The sequence below is a fragment of the Carassius gibelio genome, chromosome B17, assembly GCF_023724105.1.
Source record: "Carassius gibelio isolate Cgi1373 ecotype wild population from Czech Republic chromosome B17, carGib1.2-hapl.c, whole genome shotgun sequence".
Lineage (NCBI taxonomy): Eukaryota > Metazoa > Chordata > Actinopteri > Cypriniformes > Cyprinidae > Carassius > Carassius gibelio.
The window spans coordinates 14,073,933-14,092,831 of record NC_068412.1 but is presented as its reverse complement, the minus strand read 5'-3'; the positions used below and the strand labels follow the sequence as shown (position 1 = coordinate 14,092,831).

The following is an 18,899-nucleotide window of genomic DNA, read 5'->3' as shown; positions in this document are numbered from 1 at the left end:
TGAAATCTTCACAAAAGACACAAATCATTTCAACACACAGAATCTAAACGTGAAAACAATGACATCATTGCACACCATTAAACTGTTAGTAGGAGTGTACATCCAGTAAATGTGAATGGGAACAGATGTAATCCTCATGATCTGGTTGCTGTTTCTGTGTTTGTACGAGCTCTGGCCTTTGAGGTTGTGGCTGTGTGTGTGTGTGTTTCATTTTGATACACTTCGTGTTTAGTAAACCCACAGAGGCTGATATGTTATGCAAATGTTTACTAAGTTATGTTTGCACTACCTGATTTATTACAGTTTTGTAACATACTAATCTACATGTTTGTCTCTGTTGTTGTCTCTGCAGCCAACGGTATGTACATGGGAAGCCAAGAAATGAGACTGGTTGTAGAAAGAGACAACGCAACTGTACGTCAACACCTCAGCAAGGTAATGATCACACAACATTTGAACAGTAAATAAAACAAAAACACTAATTCTAAATTAGCCATTGTTTGGAATAACAAACATTTCTATTAATATTTTGAAGATATCTTTTAAAGGGAACTGGGTTCTTCACGTAGGAAGGAAGAAACAATATTTGAAATGTTGTTGACAGTATAGAAATAAGTGTCAAAATTTATCAATTGACTTTAAACAAACTCCGAGCCGTCTTGAACTGATTTGTGTCTAATACAAGAACATCTGTATCCTTTCCCATCCTGTTTCCATCCAAAGATGCAAATTTAACTTGTGCGTGAAACAGGAATATTGCAAAAAAAAAAACATTTGTGAATAAAATATACATTATTTTTATGTGCATTTTTAGAATTTATGTGCATCTTGGCATTCCATCCAGTGTTCTTTTTTTTTATGCGATATTCCAAAATGTGCATAAAAATGGGTGGATGGAAACATAGCTACGGTCCATGCATAAGTCAAACAAGTGTGATCTTTATATTAATCAGTCAATGTACACATCCACTGTCACTTCCAGAAAAACATTATTATATTTAACATAGATAAATATTAGAATTAGGTAGGGATTCAGTGATATTAAAATTATATAAAAATTATGTTGCTAATAGATGGCCAGTAATACTATTTTTATACTATTTTGCCTGAATAAATACAATTAAAAGACTAAAAGCAGTCATTTTAAATGCTACAAGTGAATTTAGGCATCATAATGTACTTATTATATTGCATATTTATTTTGCTACAGATCACATTTATTATTGTTTTTTAAAAGTATCTTAAAGTGAGCGTTGTATGACCGCAACGGTAATCTAAATGTAAAATAGTGGAACGCACAATTAAATATGGAAAATTGAATGTTACGGATTTAAAAAAATAAAAAAACTAATAATTACTGATGATCAATATACTTCAGATATGTTGTGCATCCCCTTTTCAAATAGAGGTTCTTGTTCATATTTTGGCCATTTTTCTTAGTCTGTGGGATGTTAATGCATAACTAGAAGATGACTGTAATAAATTCAACAAATAAGTGCAGTATCTTGCCAAAAGCGTTGTTCCCCATGCACGGGTGTTTGTTTTTACTGGAACAATTTGATGACGCAGCTCTCCTTAATTTCCTACATATTAACGGCACTGATCAAAGAGATTTGGGAAGCCTCTAAACATGTTAGACACAGATGAAGCCCACACTGACTCACCCTTGGAGAGCTGATAACCAATCAAACAATATAAGATCTCAAAGCACGTTCCTCCAACCCAACCTTCCGTTTTCTCAACGGATGCATGGGCGGAAGAACCATATGTACCTTTCAATACCATGGTGTGATGCAAAGCAGAGACTGCGTACATATGCAGAGGGAGGAGGACAGGGCTGCTGATGGTCTATTTCTGTCATCAGTTAAATAGGTGATATCTTCACTGCTCTTAAGAGTCGCATACTCAAGACCTGTGTCTAATGTTACACTTAGCAAATTCCTTGTCAAAGCTTCAGAAAATCCCTTGAGCCTGGAAACCGGTCGAATTTTTCCCGGTCTGATTTGTGCATCCCACCCATAATTCGAGGGAGGAAGGAAGCTCTTCCATTACTCTCACAACCATTGTCTGTATGGGTGTCAGTGTATGTGGCATTCTTTGGTATCGGCTTCGCAGTCCGTCTTGTTTGCCAATATAATGCTAGAATAATTGTCTTCCGAAAAAGCTGAAGGTGAAGACAGGAGGTCATATGTTTAAACCCCTCTCAGCCTTAAACCACATGCATCTGACTTCTCTATTAGATTTATGGGCTGTGGTGAAATCGATCAGGCCGACAGATGTAGAACCCATCAAGATTAACTGGTACAGTCGGCAAAAGCCAAACATTATGCAGTTTGTCATAGAAATCATGCAAAGCAGTTGACAAGAGAATTTGATCTTTCTATTGTGTATGGCTCTCGAAGTCTTACCAATAAATAGCCTTTAGAAATCTGCACGGGTGGTTTTTCCTTTCGCATTGATGTTATTGGCACCGTTCGGCCGAGGTTACGGCAAGGAAAAACCCTTCAAGTGTCCACACTGGTGTCCGAGGGGACGTGGTAGACGTTGTGGATTTAATGTCAATCTTTCTTAAATTTAGTTTTATTGAAACGCAATCTTGATTGTTTTGCCATTTGGATCCTCTGTGAAGTTCTCAGTGTGCCTCGCCTTTGTTAAAGACTTTCTATATGATTTATTAAGTTATTCTGCTTTAGAGATTTATGGCACATGATGAATTTTATCTACCAAAGATGTGACTGTTTATATCTTGACTTGAGCTGTCAATTTATTGCCTTAATTATGTTTTAAGTAGCATGGGTATATTAATAGTAATAGCCAAAAATACATAGTATGGGTCACAATTAACGATTTTTCTTTTATACCAGAAATCATTAGGATATTAAGTAAAGATCATGTTCCATGGAGATATTTTGCAAATTTCCTACCGTTAATATATAAAAACTTAATTTTTGATTAGTTATATGCATTGCTAAAGACTAAATTTCGACAACTTTAAAGGCAATTTTCTCAATATTGAGATTTTTTTTTTTTTTTTACCCTCAGATTCCAGATTTTCAAATATTTGTATCTCAGCCAAATAAACCATACATAAATTGAAAGCTTATTTATTCAGCTTTCGGGTGATGTATAAATCTCAATTTAAAAAAAATTGCCTTTATGACTGTGGTCCAGGGTCACTGTATTTTAATCAGACAAAGGATCTTTTATATTGGGGCTTTCCTCAACAAATATTGATTGATGCAGTCATTTGTCATTAGTGCATAATGCCATTTAATTTGATAAATGTTTTAATTGACATCCATTGGTTAAACTTTTTCAAAAAGCAAAAAAAAGTTTTAGAGCTTCAAACTAAGACATCATTCATAATTTGATACTTCTAGTTCCTTCTGACATCTTGAGGTGTGCTGAGGAACATGAAGGAGCAGCATACTGCAGACTCCAGTGGTGGTCTGAGTTTCTATGTAAATCAAATGGGAGGGCTGCTACTTTTATTATTCTAACATCACCGATTGTGCCTTTAAAATGAAAGATGAGGTTTTTATCGAGCAATGACATACAGGTACTAGCTCTCGCTTAAGTGGCTGTCAGAAAAACAGAAAAACCTTTCAATGTATATATTGTTTTAGTTCTGCCCTTGTTATGAGACATGGTCATGGTGGTGAATCCCACATACAGTATGAGAAGAAACTTTGAATTAACTTTGTTAATGTCTTAATCGGCTCTGCTGATTTTGTTTTCTTCTGTCAGCTTATTTTTTACTATGGAGCCACGGATCACTGGTGCCCTGTGCAGTATTACCATGATATCAAAAAAGACTTCCCTGAAGGGGACATCCGTCTGTGTGAAAGGGGCATCCGGCATGCATTTGTCCTGGATGCAGGGGAGGAAATGGCTAACATGACGGCAGAGTGGATCTTTGATAATTGAGGACGCTCTGACTGCAAGATTAACATTTCATTCCTCTTTAACCTCTACCAGCCAAGTATTCAAACTGAGCCCCCTGTGTGTTTTTTAATGCAACCAATACTTTAAGGTGTATTACCTATTTCCATGGCAAAGCATCATGCTTGTAACAAAACACTTTAAAAAGGTGCGGTATCACTGATGTATTGATGGCATTTTATTTTTCAAATATTCATGATTGTAAAATATCTGGTTATTATTGTTATGCAGTGTATTGCTGTAGTTTACTTCAAGAATCTCTCGTTTCTGTCAAGTGGAAATTGTAATTGTCTGTTTGTGATGTTTATTGGAATGATTTCTAAACACACAAATGTGCAGTGGAGTGTGGAGCAGGACACAAGTCAATTATTTATTTATTATAGTGGACCATGGTTATCTTTTGAACTTGAGTTAACCAGACCGCTCACATAAGAAGAAACTTCTTTTATATATCAACCTGGAATAAAGATATTGATCTCTTGATGGAAAATGTATTTTTATAATTTAAATGATTTTATATTATTATTCAATAACATCAGAAGGTTAAAAAACAATGCATATTACTACCTTTACAGATAATTATTTAGACCGCAAAAGATTAAAACTGCGTTTCTGTTCATAGAATGTCCCATTGTTAATAAACACATTTGCAGTTGAATCAATAAAAGCTGGTTAAGAGACAAACTTCTGTCCATTTTTTTTTTTCAATTTCAAATGTAACATTTGTACTTCTATGTATTTCTATATTAATTTAATACAGTTAAATAACAATGTTCATTATGAATAAAATATTTTAAATCCGTAGTATGTTAAGAGTTTTTGCTTATGCTTAATATTTATTTCCCATTGTTTATCATTCTTGTATGATTCTTTCAGGTTTTTCAGTGAATTGTTTCACACATAAAACATGTTACATGTGATTTTATTTCTGTCTGAAGTGAACTTGCCTGTACTAGAACGGGTCAAATACGGTCCTGTCAGCAATGAACTGGGACCTTGTAGAACCACAAAATTATGAATTTTAACGAAGCTCTGGCTACCCCTCATCGAAGGCTGGAAAATTCTGCATATTTGAGCTTTCTCCATATGAATGGACCTCAACATTACCCCTGGATCATTTTTATTTTCCAGACGGCATCAGCAGGACTTTGGAATAGCGTTGTACCTGTAAAGCTGATCTATTTGGATTCTTTAGGAATCAGCTTGGCTCCTGACACCTCCCAAGAGTTTGGTTTATGGTGAATGGAGGAGCCAAAGCGGGGCCCCTTATAAGAAAAGCCTGCTGTAGGTTTGTTCTCTGCTTGCGTGTCTTCCTGGGGGTTACCAAGTGAAATATTTTGACAGTTTACCTCAACAGCCCAGGGACCAGTAATATAATTCAGTCCTCTAACCACCTCAGTCAATGTATTGAAACATCAAAACTCTCATATTTTACTCTGATGCTCAAATTGACTTGATATGGTATTCCTGACCTTAAAGGAACAGTTCACCCGAAAATGAATATTCTGTAATCATTTACTCACAGTTTCAAACCTGTATGACTTCCTTTATATTTCATGAAAATTAACAAGAACTTTAACCGTCAAGCTCCAAAATGACAAAAGAAAGCACCATAAATGTGTCATAAAATGGTCCGCATGAATCTAAAGCCTAAGACCAAAATGTAGATCATTAATTTTTTTTTTTTTTTACAAAGGCGTGAGATTCACCATTTTCCCCCTGCTGCATTCCTGAGGGAAGTGGTGATGTCCAATTCCTAAACTAATCATTCTTTTGAGTGAGATCTTTTCAACAAATCATTGGAAAGATTTGTTTACAAATCAGATCTTCGGGTTCTCGAGTTCAATTCATTGTCTCAGCCTTGTTGAAACGATTAACAGCCCACTGATATGAGTCAATAACTAAATTTCAGTCTGCTTCAAAAGACTTAGAATATAGTGCATGAGTCACTTGGACCACTTTTGTGATACTTTTAGGGTCTGTTTACAGAGATGCATTTTTGCATTTTAAAATAGGGTCCAACTGCAGAGGCGCAATGTTGTTTACTGGAAATCAAGGCAGGATTTCTACTCGTTTCTTTGTAAGTGAGGTGCGACTCGATCTCAAAGACATAAGTCTAGCACATGTTAAAATAATTACAGATATTGCATCTTAAAAGCAACACAGTGAAACAAAGTAGTGTTCTGCACTTTTAACAATGTTTTTTCTTTTATATTTTTGAGTTGATTTGTTTATTACATAGTACATGATTATTGGTGTTTTATAAGAAACTTCATTCAATGTATCACTTGCCATTTCTTTGTAATTATTTATGAAATTTACTAGCCGTTTCTAAGTGAAAATGGTTTCATCAACAGTTTTTTCAGTGTGTGAACTGGCCCTCATTGTGCTTTTTTTGCCACTTTGGAGCTTAACAGCACAAGTGCTTTAAGTATATGTCAAAACGTGGCTATTCTAATTCACTTGAGGGTCATTAAATGATGACAGCATTTTCATTTATGGGTGAGCTATTTATTTAGAAATGGGGACAGGCTTTGGTACAACACCATACTGATCCTCAACAAGCATCGCCACATGGCCCTTCCACACCAACTTGTTCAGTTGATTTGAAATCTGTCTTCTTCAGTACCAGGACGTCCTGTACGCTCTGGCAGTGATTGGCGCATCCAAGCGGCTCAGCAAACGGAGAATAAATATTTCCAGCTGATCCGTTTCCCCTTCTCTCGGAGAGTCGGGACTCTCCGTGTAAGCCCAGGTCTCTTTAATCTTCCATTCCAGGCTTCTCAAAAAGAATGACAAAGCCCCTTAATTTGCTTATCCTTGATTTAAACCAGGAGGCAGGGCTAGTTCATAGAAGGAAATGGAGTAATCCTGCCCGGGTGGATTGAATTGTGGCAAAGCAAACAAGCTTTACTGTTTTATGTCTCCAGAGTGGTTTGGGTTCTCTTGTGGTGATGAAGAATCATTCCAGAGATATTCTGGTATTTTCCTGCCAAATATCATCTGCAATAGATCGTTTTCTTTTCCCCTGGTTTGTGTTATGTTTTGTTTTGACATGGCAATAGTTACTCTTTGTTCCCCTCTCTCTCAATTTTGTACCAACTTCACATCATCTGATACACACTGATCTGGGGATAAAACCGAAATAGATCTTTTCTACTATATGTAAGCCTACTGCATTTGGTGGTGTTGTAAGGTTTGTCTTCCAAAACAGTATTTTCTTATTATCAGCAACAATACTGCGGCCATTTCCTATGCATATATATAATTCAGGTCCCACATTCTCCTACAATGACACAAACTGTGAGTGTATGAAAAGCAAACAGTGCATCCCATCCCACAAGCCTGTTCTCACGGGAGTATTGAAAATGTTTTTCAGATTGTGTAACTTACAGAGAGCCAGAATTGTCCCCCACGGTGGCCCATCATTGCTATTGATTCGGTTTAGGGGAATTAGTTTAGTTTTAATGCAGTATTTACATTAACGTCAGAGTGTAACAGTGGAATCATATGCTTGAAGATGAAGTGAAATACAATGAGCAGAAATGTATGAAAATCTTAATGGGAAAAACACACTATAAGACAAGCCGGCCAATGCTGAGTTTGATGAAATGACCTGCCTTTGTATTCAGCTAATATTAAAGTTCTGATAACCATGTGTATGAAATGCTTCAGTTACTACTTTACCAGTCTTTAGTATTTTGTGGGCGCTAGTTTCATAATTAAGGTCTATGTAATGCTGCATATTGCATATCGTACATTCAGAAGGGACGCATGAAACAGGTGTGAAAAATTTGGCAAGCTGATTCACAGTTCTGGAAAAGCTTTATAAAATAGTAAAATGCCCAAATCTTTTGGAAAGAACATGGGTTTCATTATACAGTTGTATTTTAAGTGCAAACTAAAATGTATCCTATTAGAAAACCGTTATGAATGCATGTGATCCTACAGTTTCCCCTTTGTATTTATAATGAACCTGTTTGATATATGCAGTTAAGACATGCACGCGCAATGGACATTTCACTACTTGTTGAAATTATAGTCTTTTAAACTTTTCAAAGGATTGCTTTGTTTTCAAATATTTCAATAAAAATCATGTAGAAACAAATAAATGACCAATATATTGCAGCTTTTCAAAAATCTTTTTTGTTTTTGAGTTTAAAATATTTATTGTGTCATATATATTTATTATCTTTAAAAACAGCATTAGTACCCACTTTCAAATGTTAAGCCTTGATTTCTAAATGAAAGATTCAGGCCAGTAGTACTACAGCATCAGACTGTATTTGTTCCAAATGCCAAGAAAACATTTGGATGAAAGCCTCATCATTTCCTCCATCTCAAAATGTCTATCAACTTTTTGACCTGAATGAGAATTTATATGACCAAAGTGGCTCTCAGGAAAAGACGTCTGGACAGATGTCAAAGTCTGGACACTGCAGTGCTGTTTTTGGTCTCAATTGTGACTGTGACATGATTCAGTAAAAAAGAAACAAGCGTGTTTAAAAACATCCTTCCTCTCTTAAAGAAAAACTGCATCCCCTGTTCTCATGGACTCCAGGCAGTTGTTCAAATATTTGGGAGTCAGCGCTCATTTAAAACCATCGGAGAAATGGACTTGGTTAGAGGCCACCTATTTTCTGTCCCTAATAATTGTTTGATATAGTGTATTATTGCAGTATCTGTAGACACAGCAAAGGAAATATTAGTGACCTTGATTTAGATTAGTTATGCTATCCATCAAAAACAGATTAGCAGACGGCATTTGAATAAGTTATCTCTGTTACTCCTTTTTAAATATTGGAGGTATTGTAATAAAAATGACTGATGATCCATCTCCTCTAGTTGCTGTTACATTATAACCTTCTCTGGACATTTGCTCAATTGCAGGGCACAAAGTCATTCATTAAAAAAAGTTCCTGGAGTTCAGCACAGCTCCCCTACCAGCGCCTGACAATACCATATCCCCCTCTTCACCCGGTGTTGTATGGAATTTACAATCACCTGGAAACTTCCTGAATACTTGCTGGCAAAAAAATGAGACAAAATACAAACCCAACAATGATTCCGGAACCGTGGGTGAGTCAGACAGTCACTGAGGGTTCACTTTCATGTGGATGTCTGGGAAAGAAGATTTGCTGCGGGAGTGCGGGACTGTTTTTTTTTTCTTTCCATCAATACACTTTTTTTTTTTTTTATCATCTGAACAACAAATGACAGTGAAAGACAGTGAAAAGATACTAAGTGTGTTTACATTTTGTTTTTACATTACAGTTCGTTTTTTTATATATTTATTTCATATATAAACCAGTAAACAATATATCCAAAAGAAAAAGAAAAGAAAGCAATATATTGCAGATATTTACATTTGAATTATGTACACTTCCTTATCTAACAGTATACATACTCTCACATACACAGTGCATTTACAATAAAAAGTCAATAAAAAAAAGACATTCTCCCATTTTTTTTTTGTAGTATAAAATGATAATTTTCTTAGCCAGATAAATACACTAAATGCATTAAATTAAGAAAAGCACTTTGGCATGTGTACAATAATTTACACTTATATTTGAACCCTTTGTTCTAATAAAACAAATCAGTCACGGCTTTATGGTCCCCTCCATATTTTTTTAAGCAACATATATTTTACCAGCTTAAGTACAGTAAAGTAAAACAGATGTCGGTGAAGGTAAGTTAACATTGCTTAGCACTGATCAGCATGTATATTCGAGGGGTGCCAAACCCCTTAACTGAACCATGACAGTCCTGCAGGCTTTGCATTCATTTCTCTGAGAGCACTTGGCATAGTAAATTGAAACTCCTTCTCTACTTAATGTCTCCTGAGGCTTTTCACTTTAGTCAAATAGCGAGGCACAACTGAGGTAACCCATGCAGCGCTTAAGCTGATAACCTCCAGACCTCCGAAAACCGACGCGGCAAAGGCACTCTTCATGCTGCTTTATCTCCTTGAACCAAAGATGGCGTCCCCAAATGTTATTCTTTTCCAGCTAGGTGTGGTATCATGATCATGTCAATACTGAAATAAAGGCTGCTTATAAAAAGAATCAGATTGTTTGGAGAAACTGCCTTGAGAGGAATTAGATTAAGGAGCAAGCGAACATACGATTGGAATTGTCGGGCCAAATGAAATCAATTTGTTTGAAATGGATGTTGAAGATCTCATTTTTGCTTTATCTTTCCAAACAGTCCTGTTCAGTCCTGCAGAACAAGACTTTGCCTCAGAGCAAAAACAGCTCTGCACAATTTGAATGGGAAATCGAGAAATACCGTGAGAGATGCAACTGTTTTCAACATAATTGGAAAGGGCGAATTGAATTTACTTCTGCAGAAGTGCTTACAAACAATCAAAACAACAAGCTTGTAAACTAACGGTCACGACAGTAATGTGCTGTAAAACCACACAGGAAGTTTTCATCAGATTTCGTGCCATTATATTGTTCTGAACTGCACAGATGCTCTGGCTAATTCTTCTGTGGTCTGTTGATTTAGGAATGTAACTTTCATACTGCCACCGTGGACAATCTGGGTGATTATCATTCCCATACAATGAGACCAACATTGATTGAGGGGAATTACCATGGAGAAATGTCAAAAAAAGAAAAACAATTGCTGTTCTGAATTAAAAATCTGCTTTGTATTTCTTCATAGAGGAAACAGTTGATGTTATATAAACAGTAAGCAGGCAAATATTTCTGCTCTGACACTGAGATTAATGAATGCTAGAAGCTTATTTTCATTTTGTTCTTGTGGCCTGATGCCATTAAGAAGAAGTTATATCTAAAACTTTCATATAAACTAACATGAATTTAAGGAGATAATTCACCCCAACTTTCTTTCTTCTGTGGAAAATATATATAAAATATATATTATTATTATTTTTTTGTCCATACAATGGAAGTCTATGGACAGTTTGAACATTCTTCAGAACATCATCTTTCATGTTCAACTAAAAATATATCATACAGGTTTGGGATGACATGAGGGTAAATAAATGACGAACCATTTAAATTGGGCATAAATTAGTTTCCTTTTTGTTTATGTTATATTATGGGCTTTTTTTTACCTTGTGGCTGTCATTCATAAATAAACAATTTAAATTAAGAATTTGAGGAATCACAGTGAATTTTTACTGTGTGATAATCCATAGTAAAACATGACATTAAAGTAATCTAATTGAATTACCAGCTCAAGTAAACCAACCCTCTCCGTAAATGTAGGTGAACACTGAAGTCTTCAAACAGCCAAATCTGGTGTCAGAATAAAACAAAACAATCATTTTGATTTTGGCTCCACAATGCCTTTCACAAAATAAGGTCTTGGGTCGCTCAATGCAATGAAGTCATTTATCTTGCACATATTGTACACATCATGTACTATAATGCAGCTCTATCGTCTGACCGAAACCAAATGTGGTGTCATCAACATAAAACGCCTGGGTTCTCATTCTCATCAAATAGCTTCATTTTAGTTTTAGCATTAACTATGTTATTTTAAGAATATAAAATGATGTGCTTAATAATGTTATGGTTTATTACATTGGTCTGTTGGTTCTAGAAGCATCTAAAGCTCCAAAAAGGACACACCCTACTGTTGACTTCTACTGACTAATCACTCCAAAGCTGCAGGAAAATGAAATCATGACAGTGCTGATGGACTGATGAAACCACACATGCACAGTGCCCAATCCTTTCCTAGTGACTATCCTGAGCTATGACAAATGTAAATTTTACATGTATAAGAAGGCCCTGTGCTCTGGTAAAACATGTAAATAAAATACAGCTATTTTGAACGGTTGTCAGTTGATAAAGATGTTTTTTGCAAGCACATGGTGTAGTTATGACATCTACCAGCAGGGGCTAATGAGGCAATGCTAACAAGCTAAACTTTGACCCCTTAGATTTAGAATGGAGTCAAACTCTCACTCAGTCAATGCCATATTTAATTAAGACCAGCTGACTTCACAGAGAAACATTTTCAGAGACACTATCGAAATTCTTCTTAGCTATTTAATCTTGAATATAAGCTGACTGTCATGCAAAGCACCATTAACTGTTATACATGTTATAGTTGCGTGCTACCGCTGACAGAGTCTTAACGGGACCAACATTTCTACCGCTGCTGCAAGGATACTTCAACACTCTATCATTGAGTTTATATTAACAGGACGTAAAATAATTTCTGCTGAAGCCTATGTTTTCACTTATTCTCCGTTGAGGAGTTGTTTATTTGGTGTTGTAAGGGAATTTGAAGATGTTCGGCACACATATCCTCCTCTCACTTTTGAAACACAACTCAATGTCTTGTGGCCGTCTGAACATACACACATGCTCGTTGTCACACATTTACACACTGTCCATCTCACCGGCTCTGTCTCCTTCATCTTGCCCACATATGAGGCCTCTGCATATGAGGCAGCGGCAGCATTCGGATAGTGTCCAGGGGTAGGTCACCCCTCACTCACATTGCTACCTGCACCCACAACTCTCCACCACCATGTCCTCATACTGTTTATAAACCACGTTATTCCCAGAGTCAATGTACAGGATGCTGATGGGACTGAGTTTAGAAGGAACACAACAACTGGGAGGGGTGGACTCCGGGTCCATGGAGTTCATGAGAGTCTGGATGATGGCGTGGTTGGTCGGCTCCAGGTGTGAGCGCAAGGGAAAGTCACACAAACCCTCACAGTGATAAGCTTCGTAATCAAGCGGCGCAATAATCCAGTCGTCCCAACCCAGTTCTTTGAAGTTCACGTGAAGCGGCTTCCGGCTGCAACGTGTTCTCCGTCTGCCACCACCCTTTCCTCCACCGCCGCCTCCTGTTGTGTGTCCTACACCAGAACGGCCTGCTAGTGCGGTCCGCCTCCTCCGCCGATGTCTCGGATGAACTTTAATACCATGCTCCGGTGCAGGATGAGGAAATTTACGACCTTTCATGGCCTTTATCTTCTCACGGATCTCCCTAAAGAGGTTCTCCTTCCTCCGAGCTCGAGTAAAAGCCACCAGTAAGGCCCTTTCATGGGTCTGCTGATCCTCATGGCTCAGACCCAGCATGCCGGGATGCACCACCTCCTCTTTTGAATCAGAAACAGCAGATATGCTGAAGCACAATGGCCGGCTGCCTTCTGCGGCCCTGATCAACTTGAGGTGGGTCTTCACGCTTGTGCCAACGTCAAACACGTCCCATGTGGCTGAAGCGGTATCTAGAAGATCAATGGTCCTGGAAGTGAGGAGCAGAGGTTGGTTAGAGGATCCCGGGAGGGAGCAGGTGTGAAGGAGTAGTCGGTACAGGTTCCCACCAGTGGAGAGTAAACTTAAGACATCAGGTGGTGGCCTCCTCAGAATCCGCAGCTCCACCTCCATCAGTTCGTCCAGTCTTGAGAGACCTGACAGGTCGAATGTGTACTGCTGGTGGAACTTTAGAGAAGGGTCATCTGAAGGTATAAGAAAAAGGATTGATTAGCATTGAAATAAGAAATAGAAGAAGGAATTTTAAGAATGAATGCAGCAAGAGGCAGATACGAATGCGTTTCCTCACCTTACTATAAACGGTCTTACATATGGCTTTTGAGAAAATGGCATACACAAATTGTCAGTCTTTCTACACAATGAGAATAACATTCAAGGGCCTGAATGATTTCTCCAAACATGAGGTGCAGCATGCTCACGGAGACCAGGTGGAGAGCATTTGGCTGACCTGTCAGACTGTGTCTGCCTTTGGCAGCATCTGCTAATTACTCTGATTGAGTGAGAAGAAGGTTTGGCAGGACATTGGAAATGCTCAGCCTTCCTTCTTCCACTATATGTCCTCAGGAGGATGTAGTAAATTTTAAAGGTGGGTGGCTTAAGGGTGTAATTAAATGTTAGGTAACATTTCAAGCTGAGGTGGACCTCAGTATTCTGTGGCCACCATGAACTGGAACTGGTCTTTCATTATTCGCACAGCTAACTTAGAATCACTGCGGGGAACAAAATCTCTGACTGGAAGATGTTGTCCTCTCCTTTTCTTTGTCTGGAGAAAGAAATTGGCTAAAAGAACACAACCAGTACTCAGTCTCATCCGTGACTGAGAGGATACAGAACCAATCTTTGCTAAGAGAGACCAGACTTTACACTCAGATTAAAACAAGCTTCAATGTTGACATCTTGACATCCAGTTCAAGAAATGGAACCCAGAGTACTATGCAACCTGATACAGAGACCACAGTTTCATGGGGTAAACATGAAGAGGATTCTTCTGATATGAACTGGCTGCACAAAAACCCAAGGCCAGATTAGAACATATTTTATTGATGTTACATTACAAGAGATCCTTGAGAATAATGGTAATTGTAAACTGTTTCGAGCCAACATAATTTTGCCACAAATGATGTACCTGTCCTGTGGTGCCACATGAGAAGGAGCATCCAAAAGAAATGTTTTGAAAGAAAAGCACTATATATTTATCTGTTTTCTAAGATAAAGGAATGCTATAAAAATGAAAGGTGAACAGAGGGGAAGGGTGTAGAGTAAAGCACCCTCCTCAAAGCTAATATCCGCTTGCCAGACTAAACAATGACATAACCTAGAAAATGAGCCGAGGCAGGCAGGGACTCAAGTTCCTTGGTCCTACATCTAGTGTCTGTATTTGCTGTTTTTTGGCTTCAGACGATGCACAGTCATACTTTGATCACCAAACTATGTTGTATTTAGTTTAGAGTTTTTTGGGGTTTTTTTTTTACATTAACATTTTGCATTGGCGGGACAATCTTTACACAAAGCCATGCTGCATTCCCAAGCCAGATTTGATCTAGAAACAACTCATATTCAAACCAAATACATTACCACTGAACCAGCAACAAAATTCTGGACCCATAAGCACCAGATGTATATATGAAGGTATATAATTAAATATTATATATAACATGTCACAGTTCATTTTAGAACTTGAACTCGTCAGAATGACTGCTACCTTATCCAATTGTCTAAGATTAATGTCAGGAAAAAATGATATTGAAATAGGTGATTTAAATTTTTTTTTTTTTTTTTACATTGCTCAATTAATATATTAAATAAGATTGTGATGTTGTATCTACCATGGTGGCCCAATTTATTTCTTTATTTATTTTATTTTTACTTTATAAAGTAAAAATTATATTTACTTTATAAGAATTGATAGGATTCAAATAAAATTTTATTACTCTTCACTATTTGCAAAATGTGTGAAAATATGAGTGGAAAAATAATGCTTGGAATTCATAAATTGCTAATTATTACCCTAAATAGCTTGAACAGATGAACCTTTTTGAATACTAAAAAAGAAAAGAAAAGTGTTTTCCACGCATATCTCCATATATTTGGTCGGGAGGAGAGCTGCATGCTGCATTTCACAAATCCTGTATTTTACGTGACAATCTTTATTTGAACATAAGTTTTAAATTAAAATGTTTCTCTATCTTTATCAGCAACACCTGGAGGGGAGAACGCGTGCTCCGTTTTAGAGACTTTAGCTCAAGCTCAAGGTGCTGCTGAAGTTTATTTGTCACAGATGTTGGAAATTTGAGACATTTGACTTCATATTTCTTTTAGGGAATTTTATGTATTTCGAAAATATTATTGAGAAGTAGATGATCCTGAACGAAATTAAACTTGAGCCGTACATATGGGATGGCGCATTTACATTATGACAATCCATCACTGAGGCAGAGTATTTAATAACTAAATTATGTTTCTTTACAAGTTGAACGGTCAAAGGACCGGCTATCCGCGTAATTCCAATTGACGCAAACCTATACATGTCTCCAATTTATGCACAAACCAAAATTATGCTTTTTATTGCCATCTGTTTTTCTTTTCTTTTCTGGAGTCATAATGATGTGCAATCAATAATAATAATAATTATAATAATAAAGGTTCGTAATTGTAATGATTAATATTAGTAACAATGTTGTCGGCAACAAATAATATTATTCGATAATAATAATATCCAAAGCATCAGCTAATTTCTTTACTTCATGTGTGAAATATACTCTACATGTATAAACTTAAAGTCTTACTATCAGTCACACCGAGATGAATCATCTTACAGTGTCAGCTGTCATATTACAAGCATGATTTATTACTGAAGCGTGGACCTTATGCCATTCATTACAAATGATGATTTTATGTGCCAAGCATAATATATCAAAATAAACATTTCAGGCCCAATCTGAAGGAACGAGGTCCGCACCGATGGCCTCAATCAGATCATCTTACAGCCCATTTATCTATCTGTCTGTCTGTCTCACCGGTGGATCAATCTCACTCACCTTGTCCCAGGTCAATGAAGCTGGTCACTGTATTGGCATATCTCCTGGAGCGCGTCTGGCTGCCGTTGCTTCCCTGTCGGTCCAGTTCCGATAGAGTCCTGTACAGAGAGATCATGTAAGACGGAACATGAACAGATGTGAAGTCGCTCCGAGAGCTCGCGCTGGCTTCTGCAGGACCGCGCGCATCCAGATGTGAGTGGAGCCCGTTATCAGAGGGGTACTGCACCGATCCCAGCACCACTGCCTCAAGAACATTCCCAAAGCAAAAAGAAACCCATAGGAAGGGAGCGGCAGTCTTCTTGGGAGTCATTTTCAGTGGTCTCTGGCCGAAAATGGCAAAGTTGGATGGACTTGATGACTTTGGAAACTCCCCTTTGCTCTTTAGATAGTGTTAATATCTTGAATGTGAGTAACGCTGAATGCCTGTTGCTCTGTGTTCAGATAGCGCCCTCCTTTGGAAATATTTTTGCAAGCGGTAATGTGCAACCTTTGGTAATGTGGGTTTTAAGTCAGGATTCTAGTAGTGGACTGATATTATTGGCAATTTTGTCATTTTTAAATAAATACAATTATAGTTAACAGACTCAGCTTAAACAAAAAAAATTAAAATAATTATTCTGCTTTGCTATGAATTTTCTCTTCTCTTGCTATGAACATTTATCTTCAAAATAAGCATAATAATTTAAAATAGGCATATTGGAAGTCAATATTTTGATTTGGAAATGTTGCTTTTCATGCTGTAACATCTTTTGCGTAATTGACCCCGTTTAATGCGCGCGCACTGCCATCTACCGTTGACAACAATTAACTAATACACGTGCAAAGTTTATGAAAGTTAAATTACAATACAAAACCGCTAATAGTAAAATCAGTTTTACTGCAGGAATAGTAGTCCATGCTTTTAAGTACAAATACTGCCTTTCTTATACTATATGCTAAGGGGCAACAGAGCTGTCACACTTCTTACTCAGGTTAATATTTCTCATTGTAGTTTTCTTTTTAAGAGTCAATCTATATATCAAATCACTGTTGTGGCCAAAAATACAACCTACATAAGTATGACTATAAAGCCACTGAAGGCATTCATTACGTTATATGATATTCCCTCTGCTGTGCATGCCATTAGTGAATGCATTCGTGCAGATTAATGGCAGGGATTTAGATCTGATTCTTTCTTCATGCTGTTCATTTTTCTGCTAATTTACACCTTGTCAACTACCAAAAAATAAATACTATCATATACATAATCAGTCACACATATGCTTCTTTTCACTTGTCACTTGCGGGAATCAAAGAAGGAGCATTACAATCCATTACATTTTTCATTACAGCTAACATATGCTCAATTTAAGCTGAAAATGTCCAGCTGAAAATATGGTACCATGGAGATTTAACTTTGGATCACAATGTTGAGGTAAAGCACATTTCCAATGGTACTACCTGAACACCTAATTTATATAAATTCAACATGTCAGCATGCAGCTGATTGTGTGTTGATTTGGTGCCTGGATTAACCAACACTTTGCTATAATATAGGTAACATGTTTAACTGGAGTTTTCGCCAGGAAGCTCAATTCTTCTGCTTTTCTCTCCTGACCTCATCCATGCTTGTCATTTTAATAACTTATGTTCAGTAAACTAATACATTCTAGTAGCCAAAGAAACAGTATTAAGCTCACACTATCTTGGAGTGAAAGGTTATCTTGGTGACAAAATTGTATTTTTACCCCTCATAACAATTGACTAGTATGTTGACTACAGTATGTTTTCACTCAGGCATTTCAATAACTTGTGATCAGTTGCCCTGCATTAGACACCTATTACAGATCTTTTGTCATTGCAAAGATTTTGTAAATGTAGGCTATATATAAGATGAAATGGACATACATAAAAAGTGTTATCATAAAGTTCAAAACATAACTAATGATTATATATTCTGAAAGATTATGGCCTTTTGTTTCTACAACTGAGTATAATGATCATCATTCCCTTGAAACTACTGTAAATAAACTTCCACCAGCTCACTACGAAGTACCTGAAGCATGCATGCACACATGCACACACACACACGAACATTGGGTTTCAATGTTTCATGGGGACATTGCATAGATGTAATGATTTTTATACTGTACAAACTTCCCCACGCAAAAAAAAAAAAAAAAAAAAAAAAACCTTCTGCATTTTTAGATTTTTGTTGTTGTTGTTGTTGTTTTAATGAATATAGTACGACTTATAAGTTGTCTTCCTAATGGGGACAAAAAAAATTCCCCACAAGGACTGGTATTGGTATTCTTGATTGATGTACACATAGGCCTGTGTGTGTGTGTTTGTGTGTGTGTGTGTGTGTGTGTGTGTGTGTGTGTCACACAAATGTAGGTGTTACACTTAAAATAAATATATTTAATTTAAATTACATTTCAATTTATTAATTATATTTATCATTCTTTTAAGGCAAATAACACATAGTAATTGTGGAATTTGGGTGAAAACTGTGTTTACCGTGGTTATTTTTGTGTCGATAACATTCGATTTCAACTTTTCAAATTCTCGTTCTGAAAACACACCTAGATACTATCCACCCTATCTGTCCTAAATAATACTGAAAATAAATATCACATCTAGGATGGATAGTATGCTAATTGGGACG

At 36.8% G+C, this 18,899-nt stretch overlaps 2 protein-coding genes across 3 annotated transcripts in view; one reads left to right on the top strand and one right to left on the bottom strand.

The window, feature by feature from the left end:
• The window catches only part of ldah (lipid droplet associated hydrolase), a 39,287-nt gene extending 34,661 nt beyond the window's left edge, over positions 1-4,626 (top strand). For both annotated transcript variants that reach the window (XM_052581234.1, XM_052581233.1), the window contains exons 6-7: positions 353-435; positions 3,748-4,626. In XM_052581234.1, the coding sequence (XP_052437194.1) occupies positions 353-435; positions 3,748-3,927 (263 nt within the window). In that variant the 3' untranslated portion in view covers positions 3,928-4,626. The remainder of the gene's footprint in view (positions 1-352; positions 436-3,747) is intronic.
• Positions 4,627-9,260: 4,634 nt separating this feature from the next.
• On the bottom strand, positions 9,261-17,037 carry gdf7 (growth differentiation factor 7). Its single transcript, XM_052580085.1, has 2 exons — positions 16,253-17,037; positions 9,261-13,399 (listed from the first exon to the last, which is right to left on the bottom strand). Exons 1-2 carry the CDS (start codon positions 16,560-16,562, stop codon positions 12,432-12,434), a joined length of 1,278 nt encoding a protein of 425 aa, XP_052436045.1. The 5' UTR covers positions 16,563-17,037; the 3' UTR covers positions 9,261-12,431.
• Between the last annotated feature and the right edge of the window lie 1,862 nt (positions 17,038-18,899).